Source organism: Hyla sarda, chromosome 4 (assembly GCF_029499605.1).
Source record: "Hyla sarda isolate aHylSar1 chromosome 4, aHylSar1.hap1, whole genome shotgun sequence".
Taxonomy (NCBI): Eukaryota; Metazoa; Chordata; class Amphibia; order Anura; family Hylidae; genus Hyla; species Hyla sarda.
Window position 1 is genome coordinate 46,245,839 of NC_079192.1, and position 22,651 is coordinate 46,268,489.

Here is a 22,651-nt window from a genome sequence, read left to right on the forward strand (position 1 = left end):
TATAATATGGACGATCGCATCGGGTGTCATGACTGACACACGGGGCAATATGTCTATTAGTACATGTACTACTACTCCCGTCATGGAACAGTCTGTTCCATGCTGGGAGTAGTAGTACTACCTAAAAATGTTTAAAAAAAATAGAGAAAAAAGTGAAACACACACACTTTATTAACAATTAATTAAAATGCTGCTATAAAATATAAATTTTGTTAAATAAATATTTTTCCATCATTACTGCATCCTTTTTTTACCCAACAAATTTTGTGTACCAAAAAAAACTGTCAAGGTGCAATTTCCACACAAATGAAAAAACCCCAGACTGCTGACGGACTCCCTTTAAAGGGGTACTCCCGTGGAAAACTTTTTTTTTTTTTAAATCAACTTTTAAATCAGCTTGCTCTTTCTGAGTGTTGCTTTGTAAGAGGGGGCGTGAAAGAGGAGTTTCAAAAGCAGGAGTTTCAAAGCAGGAGGTTGAGATCGCTGTGAGTGTTAATTTCTGAACCCACAAGGTCTACAAAAAATGTGAAATTTAGTTTTGACTGTCTGTTTTTGCCTATACATTTGTGAAATCCCCATAACTAGATGGCCTCCATGTTGGAAAATGCAGTCCAATGTACATCTTGCTCAATGTATGCAATCCTTGAACAGCAGTTTGAGGGTGCATATTGTTGTGCGAGATGTGTGCTAGTTGTTCGTTTGGAAGCCTAGATCCTGCATCTAGAGGAGCGACTGGCAACAATGAGAAGCATTAACAACATGGAGAGGAGTCTCCTGCTCACTGAGCAGGCACTCTCAGGAGTAGAGGTGGGGGAGGACATGGAGTTGCAGGACAGTCAGGCAGTTAGCTGGGTTACAGTTAGAAAGCGGGGTAGGGGAAAAAGTGTCAGGGAGGCTAGTCCTGAACTGGCACACCCCAACAAGTTTGCCCGCTTGGCAGATGAGGGGGATGCCATTACAGAGCTAGCAGAACTGCAGCAGGATACTGCCTCTGACCGCCGGGGGGCTGCTCCTGTAAGGAGGGAGGGAGGAGTACAGGGCAGGCCAGGCAGGTACTAGTGGTGGGGGACTCAATTATTAGGGGGATAGACAGGGCGATCTGTCACAAAGACCGTTATCGCCGAACAGTGTGTTGTCTGCCTGGCGCACGAGTTCGGCATATCGCGGATCGGGTTAACAGGTTGCTGGGCGGGGCTGGAGAGGACCCAGCAGTCATGGTACATATTGGCACCAATGACAAAGTAAGAGGTAGGTGGAGTGTCCTTAAAAATGATTTCAGGGACTTAGGCCGCAAGCTTAAAGGGGTAGTCCAGTGGTGAAAAACTTATCCCCTGTCCTAAGGATAGGGGATAAGTTTGAGATCGCGGGGGGTCCGACCGCTGGGGCCCCCTGCGATCTCTCTGTACGGGGCCCCGGCTCTCTGCCGAGATAGCGGGTGTCGACCCCCGCACGAGGTGGCGGCCGACACGCCCCCTCAATACATCTCTATGGCAGAGCCGGAGATTGCCGAAGGCAGCGCTTCGGCTCTGCCATAAAGTTGTATTGAGGGGGCGTGTCGGCCGCCGCCTCGTGCGGAGGTTGACACGCCCCCTTCCCGCGGGCTGTCGGGGCTCCGTACAAGAGATCGCAGGGGGCCCCAGCGGTCGGACCCCCCGTGATCTGCAACTTATCCCCTATCCTTAGTATAGGGGATAAGTTGCTCACCACTGAATCACCACTGGACTACTCCTTTAAGGCAAGGACCTCCAAGGTAGTATTTTCTGAAATACTGCCAGTACCACGAGCAACACCAGAGAGGCAGTGGGAGATCAGGGAGGTAAACAAGTGGCTCAGAAGCTGGTGTAGGAAGGAGGGGTTTGGGTTCATGGAGAACTGGGCCGACTTCGCTGTCGGTTACCGGCTCTACCGTAGGGACAGGCTGCACCTCAATGGGGAGGGTGCAGCTGTGCTTGGGGAGAAGATGGCTAGAAGGGTAGAGGAGGACTTGGGGGGAGGGAACCCACAGCAAAGAGGGGGAAGATAGTGTAGATAGAGAGGTGGGAATTATAAATGTACCTGGGGGTGGAGCGGAGGGAGGGGTTAGAATGGTTAATAGGAATAGGCTTCATAGGAAAATAAAACTTACACCCTTGAATCCCATTAACCCCAATAACATAAAGGATGGAAATGTAAAGTGTATGTTAACAAATGCCAGAAGCCTAGCAAATAAAATTGGGGAGCTTGAGGCCTTGATACTGGAGGAACATATTGATATAGTTGGGGTCACTGAGACATGGCTGGACTCCTCGCATGACTGGCCTGTCAATCTGCAGGGGTTTACATTGTTTCGCAAGGATAGAATGAACAGAAAAGGTGGTGGAGTCTGTCTGTATGTAAGAAGTGGTATGAAAGCCAGTGTGAACGATGCCGTAGTGTGTGATGATTCTGAGGAGGTGGAATCACTGTGGGTAGAATTACAAAAGGAGGGAAATACTGAAAAAATAATATTTGGTGTAATCTACAGACCCCCTAATATCACTGAAGAGATAGAAGATTGGCTGCATAAACAAATAGAGAGGGCCACCCGGGCAGGTACAGTGGTAATAATGGGAGATTTTAACTATCCAGATATAGATTGGGGCTGGGGGCTGGCTAAAACTACAAAGGGGCGACAATTCCTAAATTTATTGCAGGATAATTTTATGGGCCAGTTTGTGGAGGACCCAACAAGAAGTGATGCCTTGTTGGATCTGATCATTTCCAACAACGCAGAGCTGGTTGGTAATGTAACTGTGCGGGAAAACCTTGGTAATAGCGACCACAATATAGTTACTTTTGACTTAAAATGTAGAAAACAAAGACAGGCGGGGAAGGCAAAAACATATAACTTTAAAAAGGCAAATTTCCCTGGGCTGAGATCTGCACTACAGGACATAGACTGGGGGGAGGTGTTGTCAAATACTGATACAGAAGGTAAATGGGACATCTTTAAATCAACTCTAAATAACTATACAGCTAAATATATACCAAAGGGGAACAAATATAAACGATTAAAACTAAATCCTACATGGCTGACAAATGATGTTAAAAGAGCAATAAACAACAAAAAAATTGCCTTCAAAAAATTCTAATTCTGATGGGTCAGCTATAACATTTAAACAGTACAAAGAGCTTAATAAAATCTGTAAAAATGTAATATAAACTGCAAAAATTCTAAATGAGAGACAGGTGGCCAAAGAAAGCAAAACTAATCCTAAATATTTTTTTTTAGATATATAAATACAAAAAAAACAAGGACAGAGCATGTAAAACCCCTTAATAATGATAATGGGGAGGTTGTCACGGGTGATCAAGAGAAGGCGGAGCTACTGATTGGGTTCTTTAGTTCTGTATATACTATGGAAGAAGGAGCTGACATTGGCCAGGTCAGTGCTGGTAACACATCATGTAATGTACTGAACTGGCTTAATGTAGAGATGGTACAAGGTAAATTAAGTAATTTAAATGTAAGCAAATCTCCAGGGCCAGATGGATTGCACCCAAGAGTTCTTAGAGAGGTAAGTTCAGTAATATCTGTACCCTTGTTCATGATATTTAGAGATTCTGTGGTGTCTGGTATTGTGCCAAGGGACTGGCGCAAGGCGAATGTGGTGCCAATCTTCAAGAAGGGCTCTAGGTCTTCCCCAGGAAACTATAGACCGGTAAGTTTAACGTGCATTGTGGGTAAATTGTTTGAAGGACTTATAAGGGATTACATACAGGAATACATAGGGGATAATAGTATTATAAGTGATAGCCGGCATGGGTTTACTAAGGATAGAAGTTGTCAAACCAATCTAATTTGCTTTTATGAAGAGGTGAGTAGAAGCCTTGACAGAGGAATGGCTGTGGATACAGTGTTTCTGGATTTTGCCAAAGCATTTGATACTGTCCCTCACAGAAGTCTGACAGGTAAGTTAAGGTCTTTGGGTTTGGAAACTTTAGTTTGTAACTGGATTGAACACTGGCTCATGGATCGTACCCAGAGAGTGGTGGTCAATGATTCGTGCTCTGATTGGTCCCCGGTAATTAGTGGTGTACCCCAAGGTTCTGTACTGGGACCACTGTTGTTTAATTTATTTATCAATGATATAGAGGATGGTATTAACAGCTCTGTTTCTATCTTTGCAGATGACACCAAGCTTTGTAGCACAATACAGTCTATAGAGGATGTGTATAAGTTACAAGATGACTTGGATAGACTAAGTGTCTGGGCATCCACTTGGCAAATGAGGTTCAATGTGGATAAATGTAAAGTTATGCATCTGGGTACTAATAACCCTCATGCATCGTATGTCTTAGGGGGGATTAAACTGGCAGAGTCACTGGTAGAGAAGGATCTGGGTGTACTTGTAGATCACAGACTACAGAATAGCATGCAATGTCAGGCTGCTGCTTCCAAGGCCGGCAGGTTATTGTCATGTATAAAAAGAGGCATGGACTCGAGGGACAGGGACATAATACTCCCCCTTTATAAAGCATTGGTACGGCCTCACTTGGAGTATGCTGTTCAGTTTTGGGCACCAGTCCATAAAAGGGACACTATGGAGCTGGAAAGGGTGCAGAGACGTGCGACTAAACTAATATGGGGCATGGAACATCTTAACTATGAGGAGCGATTAAAGGAGTTACAATTGTTTAGTCTTGAGAAGAGACGTTTAAGGGGGGATATGATAAATGTATATAAGTATATTAATGGCCCATACAAAAAATATGGAGAAAAACTGTTCCAGGTTAAACCCCCCTTTAAGGTTTAAAACAGGATTAGATACATTCCTGGAACAAAATAACATTAATACTTATGAAGAAATATAAAATCCCATCCCTTCCCCAATATCGCGCCACACCCCTACCCTTCAATTCCCTGGTTGAACTTGATGGACGTATATCTTTTTTCAACCGTACTAACTAACTATGTAACTGGTGCAAGTTAAACAGATTTGTAAATCACTTCTATTAAAAAATCTTAATCCTTCCAGTACTTTTTAGGGGCTGTATACTAAAGAGAAATCCAAAAGAGAAATGCATTTCCTCTGATGTCATGACCAAAGTCCTCTCTGCTGACCTCTGTTGTCCATTTTAGGAACTGTCCAGCGCAGGAGAAAATCCCCATAGCAAACATATGCTGCTCTGGACAATTCCTAAAATGGACAGCAGAGGTCAGCAGAGAGCACTGTGGTCATGACATCAGAGGAAATGCATTTTTTTTTTATTTCTCTTTAGTATACAGCCCCTAAAAAGCCCCTAAAAAGTACTGGATGGATTAAGATGTTTTAATAGAAGTGATTTAAAAATCTGTTTAAAGGGGTACTCCGGTGGAAAAACAAATGTTTTTTCTTTTTTAAATCAACTGGTGCCAGAAAGTTAAAATATTTGTAAATTACTTCTATTAAAAAATCTTAACTCTCCCAGTTTTTAGATACTGAATGCTACAGAGGAAATTCCTTTCTTTTTGGAACACTGATGACATCACGACCACAGTGATCTCTGCTGACATCTCTGTCCATTTTAGCAACCGTGCATAGCAGATGTATGCTAAGGGCTGCATGGTGGCTTAGTGGTTAGCACTGCTGCCTTGCAGCGCTGGGGCCTTGGGTTCAAATCCCACTAAGGACAACAATAAATAAATAAATAAAGACTTATTAATATTATAATGACATCATTAGAGAGCATTCCAAAAAGAAAAGAATTTCCTCTGTAGTATTCAGCAGCTAATAAATACAGGAGGGATTAAGATTTTTTAATAGAAGTAATTTACAAATATGTTTAACTTTCTGGCACTAGTTGATTTAAAAAACAAACAAAATTTTTTTTTTTCCACCGGAGTACCCCTTTAACTTTCTGGCACCAGTTGATTAAAAAAAGAAAAAGGTTTTTCACTGGAGTACCCCTTTAAGATTAATTCAGAAATTTTCTCTGACCTTCAAGAAGTTCATCTTCCTTTACACATTGAATTGCATCTTGTTGAGCCATGGAAAATACAGTGAGACCTGTGCATGGGAAAAAAGAAAGAATTAGCATTGTTTTACATCTGTGGTTCCCAAGAATTTTTTAGGGAGCCCACCATACGAATTAGCAATTCCATCATAGAACCCTAACCTTTCAGCTTTATATGTATAGTTGGAACACCCAGGTGTAGTGTATAAGAAGGACCAAAGGTCCCTAGGTTACATGTATACCAGTGTTAATATGGTAGGTGGGTCACCTATTGCAGATTTTGCAGAAGTAGTGGCTCTGGTGGAAATCAAAGTGAAGTGCACCACACAGGTTTCAGAAAGAGGGTTATAGATTCTCACAAATCTGCAAAGGGTTATAAGTGAATTTATCTCCTAGATTTTGTTTGTCTGATTAGAGCCAGATACTAAAACATATTCTTTTTTTCTAATCTATTTCTATTTTCTGATTGGAATTTTTTATTTTATTTTTTTGTACGTTAATATGGGGGCTGTCTTCCTGTCTCAGTTGTTTACCTCATTAAACATCATTTAGAGATATGCTAAACAGCAGGATCCATGGAACATAGGCAACAATAGATAGGACCTGTCCCATTCAGATGAATTGAAGGTGCTACTGGGCATGCTCATTGACCTTCTCAGAGGAAGGCTAAAAATACTAAAATATAAATAGTAAAATTGAAAATTAGAAAAAAACATTACCAATAATTCTTTAAAAATATGGGTAACATAAAAATGTGATTTAAACAAAAGGTAATGTTTTGATGACACATTCCCAAATTGTTGCCTGGAAGATAAAGGTTTCAAACATTAAACATTGTCTGCAAAAAACACCACCGAGTATATGTGGTGTCTTGGTACCGCATCTTATACGGTACCTATGTATGTGTGGGTCCCCGTAGCCAGAGTCCCTAGGACGTAGGGATCCATGTTGTGTAGCCTACCCCTTGTCACCTCTATTCCAACTTAATAGCCTAGTAATTTATGTAAGGGTGATGTAAATATAGTAATATATATGTAAATAAATGGTTAATTACCGGTTCCATAGCGTTGCAGGACCTGCAGGTCACGTGACTAGGTAAACTCTATGGTATTTTGCTTAAGGACCTTTGGAGGCCCTGTGACGTATGCAATCCCATTACTCTGTGTAATGGTGAATGACAGATGTTCGGACCAATCGGATTCACCCCGCCCCCTGCCCATATAAGGGAGCAGCGGCCATCTTTTCTCTCTCTTGTTCCTGGGCTGTCAAACGAGAAGGATCTGCACAGGAACTATCGCAGTGAGTTAGGCCCGAGCCTTGCGGCAAAGGCTGAGTAATTCAGAATAGAGAGTGTATCAATCCCCAGACACTCTGCAGCATCACCAGACCTAATATAACCCCTAAATCCGGACGGATCTGCAAATACCTACCCTAAATTCAGAGACTTTCTAAATAGCTCAAGGTCCGCAACAACTGTCAGTCAATGAGCAATATAAGGACTGTTTGTACGAGACTGTTACTGTGCCTTGGATGTATCGCAAGCACTTAAGTAAAGTTGTGCAAGTTCAAGTTCAATCTCCTTGTTGACCTTCAGTCATTTCATGCACCTATCGTTACTGGGAATGGCGGCGATAGGCCGGAGCATTACCTCAGCATACCAGCCCTCAGCCTGGCGTCACAAACTATAGGGTTAACATTAACCCCTTATATACCGATACCATATCACCACTACCATACACCCCCCCAAGGGCTACCACAAAGCCTTTTTGGCGTTGCACAAACAGGATTCGGGTGTGTGCCTGCTATTGCCACTAGGGAAAGTGTACTCCTCCCCCCAGAAAGCGAACTTTATTCATGTGTTGCTGTGTACAAGAACGGTGCTTGTGGGGCACCATACAAGGGGGCCAAGAGAAAAGTAAGGGGGAGGCGAAGATTTGTCTACAGTTGAAATGTCTAAACTGCGCAATGAGTTCTTGCTGCGATCCTCTGGTCTGGTCGGCACAGGCGGAGCCGAACTGCTGCCGGAATGAAGAAAGCCCGCGCTGCACCACGCCCCGCCCCTGGGCGTGGACACCAAGTTGCTGTATCCCAGCCGTCAAGTTCAAGTTGGCAAAATGGCGCCGGAAACACGGAAAGTTGTGGCAGTCGCAGCCCAACATTTTCAAGAGCTTGCTGATCGTCTGCAGCGGTTGTCATTAGACGAAGAGGGGGCCTGCAATCTTCCCCCACTGCCTGATGATGACGACGACGACGATTGGCCAGAGACACCTCCACCGAACAGTGCAGGGACACCTGGAGGTGCGTCACCGGTGAGATTGTCCCCTCACCACAGAACCTGGGGCTCGAGGGCCGAGATCCCGTCGGAGGAGTCTGCTGTGAGTACCCAGCCAGAGGCGGCCTATTCTTCCTCCTCCAGCCCTGAGGTCATTCCTCGATCAAGCTTGCCAAGTGCACGACCGTGCTCACCAAAATTGCTGCAATGGGTGTTCGGAGATGAGCCGGAGCTGATCAAGTACATGCACAGAGTACTTCAACCGTTACCTGGGAAGACACTCCCACCAATCCCAACTGCAGAAAGGGAAAGGGCCCGTCAAGAAGAAGAGCTGGCCGAATTGATGGAAAAGCTAAAGGCCCGATACAAAGGACCCCATACGCTCCAAAGCACGTACATTTGCCTTATGAAGAAAAAGTGCGGTATCAAGAAAATACCAAAGAAATGAAGGCATTGTACATCCGTAAATGGGATCATCCCCGAGAAGGGGAGGAGCCATTAGAAAGAGGGAGAGCAACTGTGGCCAAGTTCGACAAGAGGTTATGGGACCATCCTCGTAAACCGGCGAGCAGTGCAAAGGCCATATCTCCATAAGAAATTCTATACCTTGGAGGTGGGTGAAATTGTGGAGTACACCCCTGTCCAGAGCCTTCGTGGAGAATGGGCTGCAGCAGTCACCAGACCAACAGCCCCAACACAGCTTCCTTTCAAATATTTCCCGTCGACGGATTGGGAGTCCGATCCCTTCAACTTGAGGCCGACGAGGTCTGCTCCTAAAGCCTCCACCAGCGTACCCAAGGAGGAGGAGCCTAAAGAGTCAGGTTCATCATCTTCTATATACAGCAAAGAGTCAAGTTCATCATCTTCTTCATACCGTCGAGAGTCAAGTTCTGCACAGGGTGAAGAAAACAGGCCAAAGTTGCGGCCACCCAAGTCGGTACCTAGACCCTCTCGGAGCAGGGAGAGTTTGTCTAACCCTGGGGTACCCACAGATGTACCAAGGCCCTCTCGGAGCAGTGAGAGTTTGCCAGTTCTTAAGGTACCAACGAAAGGGTCATGGGTTGCTCCTAATTTGGAGATGGTGCTCAAGCCCTATTGCCCCACTGTGATCCTGGCTAGTAAGCCTATAACCCCTTCTCAAGCTGCCTTCCACAACTCCATCCTCACCAATGTGGTGTGGCAAAGCTATGTTAAGTCTAATCCTGCCCCTGATGCTGGCAGATATAGAGGAACCAGAAGAGGCACTACAAGAGTAAAGAAGAACATCTTCTAAAGAGACTCTAAAGTAATGTCATATTGTTTTTCTGTCTAACCATTTTTGTCTTACAGTAACCAAGTTCAAGAATGGTGCCTAGCAGGACTGTGCTAAGATTTTTCCAGTTCAAAGTTCAGCAACGTAACCACTAAGCTTGTGCCTGACTATTAAGTCAAGAGACTCCTAGCCTGTAGGAGATTCATTAAGGACTGTACCCGGCTGAGTTGTGGTTAAGGCCGTGTTTACCTTTCCCTTCCTATGAACTCCTAGTGTAGGTGGACTGCTGATCCTTATACGCCAACTTGTATATTTTCTTTGGACTCTTAGTGTAGGTGGACTGCTGATCCTTACACATCTGCTTTATGTATATACCACCAGCTTCATAAGAACTCTTATGATAAATGTTGCACTTATCGGATGAATGCATCTGAAACATGTTGGAGTGTTGATAAATGTATAGCAAATATGTATATGGTTCTGTACACAAAAAGATATCCTTGTATCTGTGTACATAAGTAGTAAGTAAAGGTTGTACATAGGAAAATAGTCTAATGTCTATGTACATAAAAAGTAAGTTAGAGCTGTACACAGAAAATATTGACACACTGCACGTGTACACTCAACACTAAAAACCTAATTCTTGTACATATAAATTTATAGAATGCTAAAGGTGTTTAGTAGGTAACTCAATAGGGGACACCTCGGCTTCTCCGAGGGTAGTATTATTGCTGTCGCCCATCGCTAACACCTGTCTCGACAAAAATAGTAGTTAGAATTTCCCTTAAACTAGTACTTGTACACATAGTACCTTAGATAACTCACTTACATGTACTACCTCAAAATTTCTCTAGTACATACATCAAAATAAATATCTCACTTAAGAAAACACTTAAGGAATTGTAGCATATTGATACCCAGTTCCTGCCACTGTTAGGTACACTTTTTCTTCTCTTTCATTGCGTGTGTGAGATGCTCTGCCTGGCCAGTAGGTGCTCTTGCAAATATAAAAATAAACACGCAATTCTAAGAATAACCTAGTAGGTGTTACGCCTAGCGCTCCGGGTCCCCGCTCCTCCCCGGAGCGCTCACGGCGTCTCTTTCCCTGCAGCTCCCCGGTCAGTCCCGCTGACCGGGAGCGCTGCTCTCTCATGGCCGTTGGGGATGCGATTCGCACAGCGGGACGCGCCCGCTCGCGAATCGCATCCCAGGTCACTTACCCGTTCCCGTCTCCTGCGGTCATGTGCTGGCGCGCGCGGCTCCGCTCTCTAGGGCGCGCGCGCGCCAGCTCCCTGAGACTTAAAGGGCCAGTGCACCAATGATTGGTGCCTGGCCCAATTAGCTTAATTGGTTCCCACCTGTTCCCTGCTTATATCTAGTCTCCTCCCTTGCACTCCCTTGCCGGATCTTGTTGCCCTAGAGCCTAGTGAAAGCGTTATTGTGTGTTTAATAGTCTGTGTACCAGTACCTTTGCTATCTCCCCTGACTACGAACCTTGCCGCCTGCCCCCGACCTTCTGCTACGTCCGACCTTGCTACTGCCTACTCCTTTGTACCTCGCCTATCTTCAGTATCTTCAGCAGCCAGAGAGGTGAGCCGTTGCTAGTGGATACGACCTGGTCACTACCGCCGCAGCAAGACCATCCCGCTTTGCGGCGGGCTCTGGTGAAAACCTGTAGTGGCTTAGAACCGGTCCACTAGCGCGGTCCTCGCCATCCCTCTCTGGCACAGAGGATCCACTACCTGCCAGCCGGCATCGTGACAGTAGATCCGGCCATGGATCCCGCTGAAGTTCCTCTGCCTGTTGTCGCCGACCTCCCCACACTGGTCGCCCAGCAAGCCCGACAGATTGCCCAACAAGATCACCAGCTGTCGTACTTGACCACCATGACTCAGCAACTCCAGTCGCAGCTACAGCAGATTCAGTCTCAGCTACAGCAGCAGCAACCATCTCCTCCGCCAGCTCCTGCACCTCTTCCGCAGCGAGTGGCCACTCCTAGCCTCCGCCTGTCTTTGCCGGACAAATTTAATGGGGACTCTAAGTTTTGCCGTGGCTTTCTTTCCCAATGTTCCCTGCATCTGGAGATGATGTCGGATCAGTTTCCTACTGAAAGGTCTAAGGTGGCTTTCGTAGTCAGCCTTCTGTCTGGAAAAGCCCTGTCATGGGCCACACCGCTCTGGGACCGTGATGACCCCGTCACTGCCTCTGTACACTCCTTCTTCTCGGAAATTCGAAGTGTCTTTGAGGAACCTGCCCGAGCCTCTTCTGCTGAGACTGCCCTGCTGAACCTGGTCCAGGGTAATTCCTCCGTTGGCGAGTACGCCATACAATTCCGTACTCTTGCTTCTGAACTTTCCTGGAATAATGAGGCTCTCTGCGCGACCTTTAAAAAAGGCCTATCCAGCAACATTAAAGATGTTCTGGCCGCACGAGAGACTCCTGCTAGCCTGCATGAACTCATTCATCTAGCCACTCGCATTGACATGCGTTTTTCTGAGAGGCATCAAGAGCTCCGCCAGGAAAAAGACTTAGATCTCTGGCCACCTCTCCCACAGTCTCCACTGCAATCTGCGCCTAGGCCTCCCGCCGAGGAGGCCATGCAAGTGGATCGGTCTCGCCTGACCCTGGAAGAGAGGAATCGCCGTAAGGAAGAGAATCTTTGTTTGTACTGTGCCAGTACTGAACATTTTCTGGTGGATTGCCCAATCCGTCCTCCACGTCTGGGAAACGCACGCTCACACTCAGCTCTCGTGGGTGTGGCGTCTCTTGATGCCAAGTCGGCTTCTCCACGTCTCACGGTACCTGTTCGGATTTCCACTTCAGCCAGCTCTCCCCTCTCAGCCGTGGCCTGTCTGGACTCTGGAGCTTCTGGAAATTTTATTCGGGAGTCCTTTGTGAATAAATTCCATATTCCGGTGACCCGTCTTGTCAAGCCACTCCGCATCTCCGCGGTCAACGGAGCCAGGTTGGACTGTACCATACGTTTCCGCACGGAGCCCCTTCTTATGAGCATCGGATCTCACCACGAGAGGATTGAACTTTTGGTCCTCCCCAATTGCACCTCGGAAATTCTCCTTGGACTTCCCTGGCTTCAACTTCATTCCCCAACCCTGGATTGGTCCACTGGGGAGATCAAGAGTTGGGGGTCCTCTTGTTCCAAGAACTGTCTAAAACCGGTTCCCAGTAACCCTTGCCGTAACTCTGTGGTTCCTCCTGTATCTGGTCCCCCTAAGGTCATTAAGGACTCTGCCTGCCACAGGAAATGCCCCTCCCCCCCTCCCAGTTCCATCAGGCAAGCTTCTGTGTCCCCTCATGGCCCTCCTCCTGGTGTCACACTGCCCCGTGCCAGGTCCCGCCCTCTGCCCTCTCTCCCCATTCCTACTCCTGCGGTTCTGCCTGCCGTTGAGGAATCCCTCCATCCTTTCCCGGTGTCCTCATCCCAGGGGAGGCAGTTACCCGATAAAGAGAAGGGGAGACCTAAGGGGGGGGGTACTGTTACGCCTAGCGCTCCGGGTCCCCGCTCCTCCCCGGAGCGCTCACGGCGTCTCTTTCCCTGCAGCTCCCCGGTCAGTCCCGCTGACCGGGAGCGCTGCTCTCTCATGGCCGTTGGGGATGCGATTCGCACAGCGGGACGCGCCCGCTCGCGAATCGCATCCCAGGTCACTTACCCGTTCCCGTCTCCTGCGGTCATGTGCTGGCGCGCGCGGCTCCGCTCTCTAGGGCGCGCGCGCGCCAGCTCCCTGAGACTTAAAGGGCCAGTGCACCAATGATTGGTGCCTGGCCCAATTAGCTTAATTGGTTCCCACCTGTTCCCTGCTTATATCTAGTCTCCTCCCTTGCACTCCCTTGCCGGATCTTGTTGCCCTAGAGCCTAGTGAAAGCGTTATTGTGTGTTTAATAGTCTGTGTACCAGTACCTTTGCTATCTCCCCTGACTACGAACCTTGCCGCCTGCCCCCGACCTTCTGCTACGTCCGACCTTGCTACTGCCTACTCCTTTGTACCTCGCCTATCTTCAGTATCTTCAGCAGCCAGAGAGGTGAGCCGTTGCTAGTGGATACGACCTGGTCACTACCGCCGCAGCAAGACCATCCCGCTTTGCGGCGGGCTCTGGTGAAAACCTGTAGTGGCTTAGAACCGGTCCACTAGCGCGGTCCTCGCCATCCCTCTCTGGCACAGAGGATCCACTACCTGCCAGCCGGCATCGTGACAGTAGGTTGTTTTGAAAGTGCTCTAGGGATAAGTAGCGTGTAGCCGATAGACCCTAGCAGCCATCCTTATAGACCCTAGCAGCCTTATAGACCCTAGCAGTGACCTAGCTTCCGGCTAGCCAGTATACCTTTTGTGTAGTAACTAGCAGGGAACCTATTGTTGGCAAATAGAATGTGTGAGATAATTCAAATGCCTAGTCAGCTTGAAGCTAACTGTATAGAAAGCTGTACTAATGTCTAGTTAGCCTTATGTATAGAAGTATGTGCTGATGTTCAGTTTAGCCTCATAAAAATGTATAGAGAGCTAATAGTGTCTTAGGAGCTAGCAACTACATGTCAGATAGCTGCCTAATTGTCTAGTAAGCTTCAAATGTATAATAAGTTTGAAAAAGTTGTATAGGAAGCTAGAAACTAAAGGATAGATAGCTTCTTTAAATGTCTAGATAGCATTATATGTCTAGATAGATTTCTAATTGCCTAATCCAGATACTAGGAAAGGTATCAAAAGAATGTAAATGTGTTTAATCTACTTAGGATGTATAGCAAAAGTACAGATCAGAAAAACAAAACAACATAGTCTCAAGGTGATAACAGGTGCTCAACCCCAAGTGCAATTGTGCACTCATACAATGGGGTAGAGGACCCGCACCTATGGACAAAAGTGGGGTTTCAATCCTGTGGTAATTATATACAATGATATTAGCTAATCCTCAGAACTGATGTAAAAATGAGACATTAGCCAGTATATCCTTATATGAAGGACATACCTGAGCCCTGAGCAAAAGTACAGATCATCCTTTTCTATAGCATCCTGTCCTAGTCCCTCTGTCTCAGGGGACAGACGTCAAGGCCGACTTATCTTAAGTAAGGGGATTTGTGGTGTCAGGTACCGCATCTTATACGGTACCTATGTATGTGTGGGTCCCCATAGCCAGAGTCCCTAGGACGTAGGGATCCCTGTTGTGTAGCCTACCCCTTGTCGCCTCTATTCAGACTAATAGCCTAGTAATTTATGTAAGGGTGATGTAAATATAGTAATATATATGTAAATAAATGGTTAATTACCGGTTCCATAGCGTTGCAGGACCTGCGGGTCACGTGACTAGGTAAACTCTATGCTATTTTGCTTAAGGACCTTTGGAGGCCCTGTGATGTATGCAATCCCAATACTCTGTGTAATGGTGAATGACAGATGTTCGGACCAATCGGATTCACCCCGCCCCCTGCCCATATAAGGGAGCAGCGGCCATCTTTTCTCTCTCTTGTTCCTGGGCTGTCAAACGAGAAGGATCTGCACAGGAACTATCGCAGTGAGTTAGGCCCGAGCCTTGCGGCAAAGGCTGAGTAATTCAGAATAGAGAGTGTATCAATCCCCAGACACTCTGCAGCATCTCCGGACCTAATATAACCCCTAAATCCGGACGGATCTGCAAATACCTACCCTAAATTCATAGACCTTCTAAATAGCTCAAGGTCCGCAACAACTGTCAGTCACTGAGCAATATAAGGACTGTTTGTATGAGACTGTTACTGTGCTTTGGATGTATCACAAGCACTTAAGTAAAGTTGTTCAAGTTCAATCTCCTTGTGGACCTTCAGTCATTTCATGCACCTATCGTTACTGGGAAGGGCGGCGATAGGCCGGAGCATTACCTCCCCATACCAGCCCTCAGCCTGGCGTCACGAACTATAGGGTTAACATTAACCCCATATATACCGAATACCATATCACCACTACTATACACACCCCCAAGGGCTACCACATATATATATATGCCCCTTGTTCTTGTGTTCAGATACTTTAAAAACACTCCTGAACATTATGTAAATGCTTGCTAAAGGAACTTAAAAAGGCCGGTGAGTGCTGCATCTCCTTCCTCTTACAGTTTATAATTTCTTGTTCCCTCTTTTCCTTCTTCCATCCAAACATTACAGATTTAGTTCTTGAAAGGGGTTTTCCAGGATTTTACTTATTTTTTTAAATTTTCTTTCTTAAATAAAACAAAAGTTAAACGTTCCTACTCTGAACTCCTGCAGGACCCACTGTGGCTCCTTTAAGTCCCCCATTGCTCTTCTTTTCTTTCTACTTTCAAGATGATACATTGAAGCAGTACCACTCAACCACCACTGGGGTTAGTGATTGGTTAAGCAGGCAGATTCTGCTTCAACGTGACATCTTGAAAGCAGAAAGTAGAGAGCCTCTCTTGCCACTGCATTATATGCTGCCTCCTTCTTGCTGCGGCTGCCAGTAGCTGCATTGATAGGTCACACAAACCCATAAATAGGGACTGTATTGTGCCCTATGCTAACAAAGTCATAGTAATAAACAATGGTTAACTAACAGCACAGCAAAAAGAGAGAAAGAGAATGCAAATACAAATGAAAATCAGAGTCAAACAGGTTTAAGTCGGTACCAGTGAGAGCATCAGAGTACAGATACGGTAAGCAGAAAAGTAGTCACTGAATAAGCCAAGATCAGAATACACAGAATGAAAGCAAAGCACAAGTCAGGAGCTGTGTTACAATTCAATGCTAACACTGGCTCAGAGTAACAGACCAAGTGAGAAAATATAGTCCACCTAAAAAGGGTGTGGGTGCCAAGGCCAAATGTCATACCAGTCCCCTGATTGGCCCAGAAGTCACAGCAATAAAGAATGTATTAGCCGGACACAGGAGGAATTAATCCTACTACCAAAAACAGATACACCTATTACAGTACCTCCTCCCTTTTTATGAGGGGCCACCAGACCTTTTATCATGGGTTAAGGTGTGTGCAGATGAAAGGCATGAAATTTCCTCACCAGAGTAGGAGCATGAACCCAGGAGGCAAGAACCCATGATCTCTCCTCTGGTCCATAACCATTCCAATGGACTAGGTAGGGAAGGGAGTTTGGGACTTTTCTGTAGTGTCAAGTTTGTAAGTTGGCAAGTGATTGTGGGAGTCCTCACTGTGTACCCTCGTATGGCCCAGGTGATAGAATCAAATTTAAAACTGTGCTGGAGAGAAGACGAATTATCTATTTTGGTTGGTTGTTTTTTTTTTTTTTTTTTGACACCTTCATTTGCATCTTTGAGTCTTTGTATAGTGCTAATTTGGGGCCATTATGGAAGTTCCAGTGGGTGTACCTTTCTACTTTTTAAAGCAGATGCATAACAATATTTTGGTATTTATTTGGGGATGAAGAAATTTAGAAGGTTTCGTCTTCCAAACTTGACTAAATATTATCATATGGCTCGGTTAGTGCTCTGGTTTTTTTGTAACTCCTTTTGAACAGTGAGCTTGCTTTTCGATGGCCACTGACCTTCTACCTTGGATCCCACAGAAAGAGAGTCCGACTATTTTATGCCCCCTCCTCTCTTCTACCCTGGCTTTGTGGGACAGACTGAATTATACATATTGTTTGGCTTCCCCTGCAGCAAGGTTGTTGTCTAATTCATCTTTTAATCTAGGCCAAGGTCAAGGGCCTTTCTCATACTGGGGACTTTATTTATAGACGATTTTCGGTTTAATAAGATTACCAATTTTTTAAGCTACTCAAAATAGTGCTTGGCCTCTACATTCGGCTAACATACTCTCTCTCTTATTTGTTCTAGTATTGATTTGTCCTTCCTGTAAGTTTTCTTATATGTGCACTGAGAAGCCCACATTTCTAAGTCTTTCTATGAGGGGATGGCAAGACATGGCAGAACGACTGCTGAAGTTTCTATCAATATGGCATCAGTGGAAGCTAATTACAAGGTTTTTCTTTGTTAATAGTCCCATAACGTATTGCAAAGATGGTTCAGAGTTATTCTCCTATGTGCTTCCACAATTGTGGGACTGTGAGTTCTCCTTTTTATACATGGTGGACCTGCCCTAAGATTTGTTGCATTTGGAGGAGAATCTTTAATATGTTATTTTCTCCTACCCAGGTTAACATAATTATGTCTCCCACTTATGCCTTATTAAACCTATTCCAGGGATGTTGAAGTATTCACAGAAATTTGCATCCTTCCTATTTAAAATGCTATAGCGACCTCTTGAAAGAAAATGACAGTGCTTTTAGTCTAGTAAGGGCAAAACTGAATTGGATAATGGATAATCACCGTCTTCATAGTATTTTAATAAATAAAGAAAATCATTTTTGGAAGGTCTAACAACCCTGGCATAATTATTCCACTTCAGTCTAATGTGGGTGGCTCTCTTCCTCCTTTCTTCCAATGGGTCGTGGATAGTGGCTGTGTGAGTTTTCCTCCCCATTTTTTTCCTTCTCTCTCTCTCTCTCTCTCTCTCTCTCTCTCTCTCCCTCTCTCTCTCTCTCTCTCTCTCTCTCTCTCTCTCTCTCTCTCTCTCTCTCTCTCTCTCCTTTCTCTTTATCTATCTCTCTTCTTTTTTTTTCTTGGGTCTTGCCCCTTCTGGGGGCTTATTCTTGTGGGATGGCTATTGTGTAGTTGGAGTCCCGACTGTTCAATTTTTTTCAGGGTATTTTAATCTTGTTCCCAATACCCTGAGTGCCTGTTGCTCTCATGCTTCTTGGAAAATGTTATATGTTTTTGTGTCCACATGCTTGTTTTTTTTACCAATATGCCTTGCACTATTATGTGCTCAAGTCTGCTTGTTATTCCATGAACCTTAATAAAAAAAATAATAATTTGACAACCAAATATAAAATCAGAGTCAAATAGGCCAAGTTGATACTGGTGAGAACATGGCAGTACAAATACAGTAAGTAGAAGAGTAGTCAAAGAACAAGCCAAGGTCAAGCAAAATAAAAGCCAAGGTCAAGCCAAAGCACAATGTGGTGTCTGGGGTGTTGCAATGGTGAATGAAGGGTCTGGTGGTATTAACCCTTACTTGTCGTGACGACAGAGTGCGGTTTACTAAGTATTCAAGATCCTGCCGCAAAACGGCAGGGATAATAAACGGAATGTCCACAGCAGAATTTATGAGATAACTGGAAACTTTTACTTGAACTTTTATGCAACAGTCTCTACAATGAAACAGATTCTCCTGAGGTAACTGGGATGCAGGTTCCTCACAGGCTTTGTTGGGATGGATAGTAATGAGCTTTATGCAGGCCACTGTGCTACTAATTATAAGATTTGAGTAGAATAGTAGTCACACAGGATTTGTAGGTTGAACTTTATAACTCACAGTTTTAGTGGCTGCTGATCCTTTAGGCTTTGGCCTAAATGAATTGAGATTGAAGATATGCTGATTGCGATTACTTTGGATCCGGGAGATAAGAGAGAAGAGAGCGAATTTACAGACAACAGCCCTTTATATATTAAGGGGCTGGACTAAGCTCATTGGCCAACAAACCTGTAGGTCCTGAACCCAGTGAACTCTGGGTACAATACATAACCCAGTAAGGTCCTTAAACCTATGTACATTCACAATGGTAGATCACATGACCTTGGAAGGTCCTATACATTTATTATACCTATACATTAAATAATTGACATGTTAATGCAATTATATGAGGTGACCAAGAGGCAAGCCCTGCAGGAGAGCCCTGTGGAGATGGAGGAGCTCTAGCTGAGGGGACTTAATACAAGGGACAGGAGGAGGTCCTGTACTGGGAAACCACAACAAGCTAGGAGCTAGTGTAGAAATTGAACAAAGGCAGGGTGTGGATACCGAGGCTAGATGTAATTGGCTTATCATCCAAGCCTCCTAATTGGCCTGGTTGACGAAACAACAATGAAGGATGCATCAGCCGAACACAGGAAGAATGAACTCTTTTGCTCTAACCAGTTGCAGCCAATACACTCAGTGCTTGCTGTAGTTATCTTACTGTCCTCTCAGTAAGGGACGGGGGCATGATTTTTAGTATATTTATGGCCTACAATTATAGACACTTGTAATTTTACTAAATAATTCACACACATAGATTTCTACTGTCCATGACTTTTATTGAACACATCATGTAAACATTCACAGTGCAACAAGCATGCCCAGCCCTCCTCAGGTCATGGCACAGCAATTAGTCTCTGACATTCCAAATCACAAATCTTATTGTCCAAAACATTCTTTAATTGCTTAACATATGTGTTTTTGATCATTGTTTGTACTTCTCTCAAAGATCGCAAGACATTAGGCAAATGTGAAATGGGCATTAATTATTATTATTGTTTTTTTTCTTTCTTTTTACAAGAGCGCCTTCCTTTGTGTTGTGCTTCATGATCGCATTCTTGTTCGTTGTTATTCTAATACTGGACACATTTTGTAGAGTTTTCAATAGAATTTTTACTGTAACCGTTGGTTATTTTCTCACATCTTTCAGGATTGCCGATAGCCTGTAAGGATTTTCCTTAACCGAATTCCTACTCCTTGTGAAATTAGCTATAGTCCTGAATATTCTTCATTTGTAGAAGAGGGGAAATTTACCAACAGTCTAATTCTTAGATGATGCAAACATAGACTAGATAGTCTACAAATGCACCCGATTTGTCAAACTAACACAGGCTGTTAGAAAATTTGATGCATCTTTAACCAGCTAGACTAAGTCCAGACCAAATAGACTTGGTTGTCTTTCTTTACACCAACATTTTGCCACTTTTTTTGCCCCACACAGTCCCATTCAAGCACTGCTTCTTTACTGCTTAGTCATTTCCTTTACCACCAAGCCCAGAGAATCTGGTTGAATCTGAATATGTCCCATTTGTTTAACCTCGCAACTGATGTCCACCCAGGGCTTTAGCAATACTTTTGTAGCTTTTTCTAGCTAAATGAGTCTCTTTAACTTCAGTTCTGAAATTTGTTTTCATTTGAGAAGAACAAATTCCCTTCATTGTACAGTTTTTCAATTCAGAACTTGCATGCTGTTTTGTGTTTTCTTTATACTGCAGCAAGGAGCTTTATAGAGGTTAATGGCTAATATATAAAATGTTTTGTATGGACTTCATTGAAATTATACTCAGGATAGGGGATATGCGTCTAATCTTGGGGGGGGGGGGGGGGGGGGGGGGCAACCGCTGGAACCATCTGCAATCTCCTGAACAGGACCTGGTTCTCACTACTCAACTCACTAGTCCCCTGAGCACTCCTCTTTTTTTGCCAGGTTTTTGCAGGGTTTACTTACTTTTTCTCCCTACACTGTGGATGTTTACTCCACAGTGTAAGACTAAAAACTAAACAAGGTAAGGAGCATCAGATGATAGGGATGCCACGGTGGAGAGTCTGGCTGCTGGGGACCCCCGCGATCAGACATGTTATCCCCTATACTCTGGATAGGGGATTAAAAGGCTAGCAGTGGAGTCCCCTTTAACCCGTTAATGACTCAGGACATACATGTAATGCACTGAACCCTCAAGGGGTTAAAGCCATTGCAGTTTACACTATTATACACAATGGGGGAGATTTAACAAACCTGGGTAGTGGAAAAGTGGAGCAGTTGCCCATAGCAACCAATCCGGTTGCTTCTTTAATTTTTTAAAAAGCCTCTAAAAGAAGCAAACTGATTGGTTGCTATGAGCAACTGCACCATATTTCCTCTTGGGGAGATTTATCAAAACCTATGTAATGTGAAGTGCAAATATTTTAGACTGCAATGTAAACATGATTCATGTCTGAGGTAAAGGTACAGAATGGTTTATTGAAGGGTTATTCCAGCTGTCCCTGGGCGTCCAACCAATGAGACACCCACAATCAGTAGAACAGCACAGAACAGACCCAGTACACCATAAAGCAAAGCAATATTGCAACTCCTGTGGGCATTGTTAATAAGAATTCCGTGTTAGGGTAGGGGGTCACACATAATGGGTAGGGAAATACGCAGCAGCATATATACAGTAAAATACAGCATGTGTGACCCTACCCTTATGGGGATACTAGATACAGTACTACACTGGCGTATACGCTGTACATCCGATGGTAGTATATAGAAATAGTATAGTAGTATAAAAAAGAACAACAGTAAGAGAATACAAAGCATGAGGAAGAAGGATAACAGAGAAAAGGGGAAATATAGGAGGGGAAATCAAAAGAGAAGAAAGAAAAAAAGAGGGAGGATTACATGATAGCACGCGGTATCATATCAATAACAATAAAGAGAATAATATTTAGAAACCCACCCTTTGGGTCTCTGCAACAGGGGCCAAAGAGGAAAGGAAAGATAGATAGGTAAAATAAGGGTTAAAGGGATACTCTGGTTGAAAAAATTTTTTTTTTAATCAAGTAGTGCCAGAAAGTTATACAGATTTGAAAATTACTTCTATTTAAAAACCTTAATCCTTAAAGGGGTTCTCCGGTGCTTACACATCTTTTCCCCTATCCAAAGGATAGGGGATAAGATGCCTGATCGCGGGGGTCCTGCTGCTGGGGACCGCCGTGATCTTGCACGCGGCACCCCGTTTGTAATCAGTCTTATTACAGGCGGCGTGTGACGTCAAGCCACCGCCCCCGTGTGACGTCACGCTCCACCCCTCAATGCAAGACTACGGGAGGGGGTGTGATAGCTGTCACGCCCCCTCCTGTAGGCTTGCATTGAGGGGCGGAGCGTGACGTCACACGCCGCCGGTCCGGTGGTCGCCTGTAATCAGTCCCGGAGCGAACACGCTCCGGGGACTGATTACAAACAGGGTGCCGCATGCATGATCACGGGAGTCCCCAGCTGCGGGACTTCCGCGATCAGGCATATTATCCCCTATCCTTTGGATAGGGGAAAAGATGTGTAAGCACCGGAGAACCCCTTTAATCTTAATTAATTATTTTCTTTTAAAATTTATTTTCTGTCTGACCACAGTGCTCTCTGCTGACACCTCTGTCCATGTCAGGAACAGTCCAGAGCAGGAGCAAATCCCCATAGCAAATCTCTCCTGCTCTGGATAGAAAAGAAATTTGAAAATAACTTTCTGTGAAGCATACAGCAGCTGATAAGTACTGGAAGGATTAAGATTATTAAATATAATTAATTTACAAATCTGTTTAACTTTCTGGCACCAGTTGATTAAAAAAAATATATATGTTTTTCCAGTGGAG

At 44.6% G+C, this 22,651-nt stretch overlaps 1 protein-coding gene and 1 long non-coding RNA gene across 2 annotated transcripts in view; one reads left to right on the top strand and one right to left on the bottom strand.

Annotated features, from left to right (window-relative positions):
• The window catches only part of LOC130367855 (uncharacterized), a 401,538-nt gene that overhangs the window by 351,408 nt on the left and 27,479 nt on the right, over positions 1-22,651 (top strand). The window lies entirely within an intron of this gene.
• The window catches only part of LOC130367851 (adhesion G protein-coupled receptor E1-like), a 117,796-nt gene that overhangs the window by 67,197 nt on the left and 27,948 nt on the right, over positions 1-22,651 (bottom strand). Inside the window, exon 2 of the mRNA XM_056570738.1 lies at positions 5,940-6,008. Coding sequence (XP_056426713.1) covers positions 5,940-6,008 — 69 coding nt within the window. The remainder of the gene's footprint in view (positions 1-5,939; positions 6,009-22,651) is intronic.